The 7,064-nt window shown below is 38.4% G+C and overlaps 1 protein-coding gene across 1 annotated transcript in view; it reads right to left on the reverse strand.

Moving 5' to 3' along the window:
• AIM1 (absent in melanoma 1) overlaps positions 1 to 6,188 on the reverse strand; it is a gene marked incomplete at both ends in the record, with an annotated part of 31,170 nt that extends 24,982 nt beyond the window's left edge. Inside the window, 5 exons of the mRNA XM_010156049.1 lie at positions 723 to 885; positions 1,990 to 2,108; positions 2,212 to 2,259; positions 4,468 to 4,644; positions 4,727 to 6,188. Coding sequence (XP_010154351.1) covers positions 723 to 885; positions 1,990 to 2,108; positions 2,212 to 2,259; positions 4,468 to 4,644; positions 4,727 to 6,188 — 1,969 coding nt within the window. The remainder of the gene's footprint in view (positions 1 to 722; positions 886 to 1,989; positions 2,109 to 2,211; positions 2,260 to 4,467; positions 4,645 to 4,726) is intronic.
• Positions 6,189 to 7,064: the final 876 nt, after the last annotated feature.

A 7,064-nucleotide genomic window follows, 5' to 3' on the forward strand; every position in this document is an offset into this window, starting at 1 on the left:
ATCAGTTAACATCTCCTCCACCAAATTAAATCCTGAGAAAACACTAAACAAGCCATTCTTGAAGAGAACTGCAATTTAGACAAGAATTGTAGTTACAAGCAATATATATTCCTTCTTTTTCCTTTTCTAGTCAAATAACTTTATAGCTCGTGCTTGTTTTGGCAACCTGCAAAAGGTAACTACTTAATGGTAGGTTAAAAATGCATGTAGGAAGGCTGTTCTACCACGTGTACAACTTCCTGGTAAGTTTACACATGCAGGGCTACTTTTTGAGTATCAAACAAGGTTTGGTGTTTGACACTAAAGTTTGTGTTGAGTGTAAATTTGGTTTATATTAAAAAAAAAAAAAAGAAAAGTCACCCATATATTTTCAAGATTTGAGTCTGTGGAATTACTGATGGTTTTCTGGGATCGTTTTCCTGAGAGACTGACAAGGCTACAAAGCATATGCTGTAAATAGCATTTTGGAGGCTATTTTAATAAAAAACACTAAGTTTTCTTCCTGCCTTCTCATTCCAGTGGATGTTACCAAAATACCCATTGTGCAAGAGCCCTCACATCTATTCTGCTATTAAACAGGAAATTCAACATGGAAGATTGTTTCATGCATTTACAACTCATGTTACACTTGTGCCCTAATACACTAATCACACTTTGTATCAGTGTAAAGCATCACCAAACATTAAGATCAATACAAAACTTTCTTTACTTATATTACTTGCCTTAACAACATGTCTTATTGAACCAATCACTGCAGGCTTTAGAGATTTGCATTCACTTTGTTCTTCAGAAGTACCTGCACCCCAAATATCTGGGAGTTCCAAGTCTCCTTCTTCCAGGGGAATGGAAGGGCCTTCAAAATTTGGTTTCTCATAGAGTATCCAGCTTAAAATAAAACATTTTCATTTTAAATGGTGTTTTACCAAATGTGATTTGCAAAAATCATGCTCCCATTTAAGAAATCCTTTCACAAGGAGTATTATTTCCAGAACCTTCCCACCACCCCAGTACAGCTTATCTACCCAACACTGCTGACATAAACCATTTCTGGTATCTGTGATAGTATTAAAAACAATGACAAAAACCAAAGATGCCTACTGCTGACTTTGGAATTTCATCAAAAGCTTCTCCACCTTTTTAAATTCATGATTTGGGGCAGCAAGACTACTGTCTACAAATACCAGACTGTGGATGAGGTATTAATCAGAACCAATTTGTAGGTCAGAAAATGTTGACACTGCAGGCTGCTACACCATATATCAACGGACAAACTCCTTAGATCCTGCAAACAGCAGCCTGGAGTTGCACAGGGGCTGGTATAGATGCGCCACAGGATGGTAAGACTGCTTAGAAGACAAGCACAACTTTATTTTTAATGGTAGGTTTGAATATGCAACTAGATAAAAATCATATCCATCTGCAAATACAAAACCCTCCCCTGGAGCTCTCGGTGGTTGAAGACGGGAGAAAAAAAAATCCCAGTCCCCTAGTCCATCCAGGAAAAGAAGACCTGGTTCACACAGATCAAAAGATCATCATTCCAGTTTTCTGAAGCTAAACAGCAATCGGTGTGCTTCCCAGGACCTCCTGCTGCAGCAAGTCCTTGTTTCTGCAGTTTACTATCAGATTATTACTTTTGAGAACCTACTATTTGACTATATTATAGCCTGGCCACAACCTAACTTGCCACACTGTCCACACTAATAATGGCTACAAAGAATGCAGGAGATGAACTTGTTTTGATTGCTCTTTGGCAATGTAACTTCTAGAGAAAAATTCCCTCTGGACTTACCAGAGAAACAGTCGATTATCTCTACAGTACCACATTAGACTTTGGACATAGAATTAATCTTCTGTATCCAAACCCATGTCAGATTTGACTTTAAAACCCTTTGCTAGCCTTTTAGACTTACTGTGAATTACATGCTGGTTCTGTTTCAAAAGATTCTTGTACAGACCAATGATAAAGAGTAAAATTTAATCTCTTACCATCCTCTGATGACTTTAACTAAAATTGTTGGGGACAGAACCCAAGAACTGCAATCCAGAACATCATGGAAGACTTCAATACTGGTTTTTTGATAGTCTGGTTCACAGTATATCACCAGCTGTGTAAAACAAAACAAAACAAAATCCAGCAACACATATATTTCTATCTTGCTATACTTTAAATATAGAGAGGAACAGTAAAGATGATAAAATTGGTCTTACCTTGCCAGGTCTAGGATTGATTTTACTTTGTCCATTTCTTGAAAGTGCCTAATAGACAGTGGAAAGAGAAATGTAACCAAAAAAAATAAACCCAAACCAAAAACGCATTCAACAAAGATGCTCAGGCATAAGAAAATAGCTAGTGACACAAAAAAAATTAGTCTGAATAGTAAAAAGCTGATAACACTTCAACTACACCTAGTTACTGCTTCAATTTCTTCTTCCTCCTTTCTTCAAAGAGTGTGAGACACCGTGCAATAAGCAGTAGACTAAAAAAACTAAAAATGCCAAGAACAAATAAACTACATTGAGGTATACAAAACCTAAAACAATGCTGAAGTCAGTGGTAAATTATATGATATAGAATATATGGGAAAGTTGTGGTTGCATCACCTCATCTTAGAGCAAATAAAGCAAGTGTTGCAATTATGCATTTGGTTTCCCAGCAAGGATACGAGTGCCCATTCTGGGAGAGGGTCCTGCTCTTCTAGGAACTATTCATACAAACAAACAAACAAAAAACCCAAACAGATCCTGCCCCAAAGTCGGTTGCAGCCTAAGATAACCAGCAACAAGTGCAAGGAGATAATGGGAACGTATTAGTCAGGATGCAGGGCAGGCAGTGGTCGCAGGTCTGAGTTCTTCTTAACCACCATCAGATTTCTGTAGGCATCATCAAGACACGCTGAAGCATAACTGGTTTTTTAGCCTGTGCTTCAGTTCCAGTTAGAACTTGCTCTGTGTTTTAAGGAATGCCAAAAGTCATTGTTTCTGGCTGCCCTTACTCTTTTCCTTCACATTACCCATTAGCCATTGCATCATCGTTTTCTTAAGTCAGTGGAAAAGGCATAGCATGCACACATCACAAACATTCTTGGTTCCTGGCTAACTTGAGCAAGACACTTTGGAATCAGGAACAGTGGCGCAGATGTTCTGGAACCCTACAGAGCCTAACGGGCTTCTCTCAAGAGCAGTCTTATGTGTGTACATACTCCCTTGACATAGCAGGCCACCACACACTACTGAATAATTTCAACTCACTTGGGTACAACAGTTTAAGCAGCAAAAGAAAATCAGTACTAGTCATTTAGCTTTAAACTCGGGTTTTGAAACCCAAGCATGACCATCCAGAGTAAGAAAGCTTTTTTAACTGGCAGCATAAGTCTACACCACTGCAAATAACCCCCCCAATTTTCACCCCCACACCAATTAAAAAACTTTCCATGAGAAAAACATCTACATTCTCAAAATTGCAGGGTATTGTGGATTATTTCCTTCTGTAAGGTGTTATTCTGCAAAGTATTATTAGAAAGGAGTTATTTCTACTACTCCCCCACCTCTTTTGGTACAACTGTAACAGCAGATAAACATTAGCTTTGAAAAAGTATTTCTCAAACTTCTTATATGCTGCTTCAATTCCAAAGATCACATTAATGCGGCTATTAAACTTTGGAGAACATATTTCTTCCCACGGTTCTTAGATCTCCTGATTATAGTTTTCCTCTTGGATAACAGCAGGGGCCCACAGAAACAGAAATAGCAGATCCTACAGGACATTGGTTCATCATTTTGAAAATAGAAATTACAAAGGGCTCCCACACTAAGTGAAAGTGGCTTCAAAGGGAAAGGTCTGCCTTCACTCAACATGAACAGATGCTCAAAATCAGAAGAAGGAGCAGCCCTCCACTGTAGCAGCATTTTCAGTAATCATTATTATCCAATTCTTACAGTGTTCTTAAAGAATACTTATTTTTTTATCAAAAGCATGGGAATGCTGGTAACAAAAACAGAAGGCTAAAAAAATATAGTCTGCCTGTTACTCATTTACCAGTGCAATGGCTGAATGTCTTGCCGGAAGAGAAGAGAGAGATTACTGTCAACAGAAGAACAGGCAAGCTTTCTGAAGTTCATAGAAAGCATTCTACTGATTTCCAACAAAAAATACAGTTAGCATGAGATTTGTTTCAAAATAATACAAGATCAAGTATGAAGACACATTAAAACACACAACCCATATTTGTGAAGACTCTTACATAAGGGCACAGTGAAGAAACACGTTACTAAATGCCATCTTATTTTCACGCATAGCCAACATCAGATGAAACTGGTACTATACCTACGTTCAACACTATGTATTTATAAACTACATATGTTCCTAAAAGGGGAAACAAAACCAAACAATGTATGCACATTGTCTGTAGAAAATAAAAAAGCTGGATAACCTTCCAGGCATATTTTAGACAATACAATACTTACATCCACATCTAATAAACCAGTGGGGACATTTGATTCATATCCACTTGTCCCTAGCCAGCTGGAAAAACTTTTCTCAGGGTTCCCATAGTTGGGCATTTGTAAACTTAGTTCTTTTTTTGCACTATCTGCTTGCATGTACTTCTCCACAAAACTTGGAAACTTCATATCTGAAAGAGACTAAATTGCAAAATTGAAAGTTAACCATCATTCAGCAGACGGACAACATTTTACACAGTTGCATTTCATGAATGATCTTTACCTCAGATTTTTGAGCCACGCCGAATAGCCCAGAAGTATCCTGTTGTAAAGGAGGCATCCCTGAGGAGTCTGTTGTAAAAGCTGCTGCGGTGTTATTTACTGAGGTGACAGAAGGGTTAAAAAGATTTTCTTTAGATGTAGAAGACAGCAAGCTTGAGAAAAGGGAGCTTTTTTCAAGCCGGGATCTCTTAATTTCACCATCTGTACCATCAGTGCTGTCTTTTCCATTTATTTCCTGAGTAAAGGCAGGTTCCTCCCTATTACATGATTGCAGGGCTTTGAATAGGATACTCTGCTCTGTTGAAGCACGCTTGGGCCTGACTCTGGCTATCGTTTCCAGGCTTTGCATTTTAATTTGCTGGGCCGGTAACAGATCCTGTGTTTTATCCCTCCTCAGTCCCAAACCAAAAGTAAATACACTAGGATCAAAGACTTTCTCCAAGTTGTCTTCGTGAATGGGAGGCATTGCAAAGTGGGGTGCTGGGGACTTGGGAAGCTTTGACCTTTTCTTTTTCTGGGGTAAACAAACCGAGCTGTCCAAGTTTTTTATTGTTTCAGCAAACTTCTTCATGTCGGATGGGGAATCAAAAACGCTATCGTCTTCAGCAGATCCATTACAAGTTTTGCCTGGGCTCTGCTGTGCATTCATGTTGTGCTCTGATATCAATAAACTATCTTGACTGCCGTCATCATCATCCTGCAGTGATGCAAAGCTCAAATCTCCCGGCTTTGCCTTTTTATCTCCGTTTTCCATCTTCCTAAATTCTGATCTAGAAGCCTGATGAGATGGCAGAGGATATTTATCAATGTTGCCAGATGAGAAAACCTCTGTGTTTAATAGCATCTTTTCTTCATTTCTGTGGAATTCTGAGCTTGTGTTACTTCTTGGGTGGGAAGTATCATGAGCATTTTCACTTCTGCTGGGCAAGGACAGTTTAAAAGGTGAACTTTCTTTTTTAGCTGCCCTTAATTCTGGATCAGGTTGCTTCAGAGAGACACTACCAGCATCAATTTTGCTGCTTTGGTTAAAAAGGGATATTGCAGCTTTTACTTTAAGTTCTGTTGTCTTCCCAATATCCTCAGAAGAGGCATAGCCTTCTTCACTTTTGCCTTTTAATTCTGCACCGCTTTCTTTCTCTGCTGTGCCATTCTCAAGTAACTTCTGGCGACTGCTTTGCTTATTTAACATTTTATCAGGCTGTTCACTTTCCTTAGGTTGTTTTCCAAATTTCAGCTTTGCTCTGCCAACAAATGTGCTTGGTACAGTACTATTTTTTGAAGCAGGGATGTCAGCAGGCCTCTGGCTCTGGTTAGCGCATTTATTTTCAAACAAGGAAATTTTGTTGGCAATGTTGCTGTTAGTTTTATTAACTGGTTTTTCAAGAGTATCCTGCTCACTTTCTAAATTGTCTTGATTCGTAGATGGTTTAAAATTCAGCTCCACATTCTTTGGTTTCGCTGGACTACAGGAGGCAAAGTGATAGAGTTACATCTTTGATTAACCTTGGAAATACTTGCAATAATTTGTAAAATAATAAAATGTAGCATTATAATAAAATTTTCCGTAGTCATATTCAGTTTAACTTTGATACCTCAAAAGGAATTAACTAAGAAAGGAGTAACTATATGAACAACAACAAAAAAAAATTAGACACTAAATAAGGAGAATACATTTCAAACATGTATGTAGTTCTTTAATGCTCGATAAAACAAAAAAACACAGCAGCCTACAGCATCTACAATTGAGGCAGAGAACTTAACTACTTATGATTGACAGACATTAAAATTTAAGAGTAAATAGAATAAATTATACCCATGCAATTCCCTACAGAGTTTAGGAAACAAATCCCCATTCATTAAGGTGATAATGAGTTGGTTAACATTTGAATATACCTCTCTGACAAGTTTTGAAGACATCTGCCCAGATTCTTTGCAGCCCTTACGCTGCAGAAGCAACCTTAAATCCAGTGAAACACCTCTTCTGTCCCCATTAGTGCTGGTGGAAAAGGGAACTGTCCCAGGTCACTGCATCACCACTTTGCTAAGCAACCACCACATGTGAGGACTCTTCCACTTCCTTCAGGTAAAGTCAGCTAATAATTTAAATTGTGTAAACTAACCCTACTGATTTTACAAGGATTTAATTAGGAAACACAGAAACTTCTCCATCAGAGTCAACAGAGAAGTGTGTACAAGTACATAGTACATAGTACTCATGTACTATGGCAGAAGGCTGCTGACATGCACTGAGGTGTTTAAGTCTCCTTTCTCTGAACACCTACACCCAGGAAAAATCTTTTGCCTCTGTCACTTGTTACTGCAGGAACAGTCTGAACAGC

Source organism: Eurypyga helias, unplaced genomic scaffold (genome assembly GCF_000690775.1).
Source record: "Eurypyga helias isolate BGI_N326 unplaced genomic scaffold, ASM69077v1 scaffold3577, whole genome shotgun sequence".
Lineage (NCBI taxonomy): Eukaryota > Metazoa > Chordata > Aves > Eurypygiformes > Eurypygidae > Eurypyga > Eurypyga helias.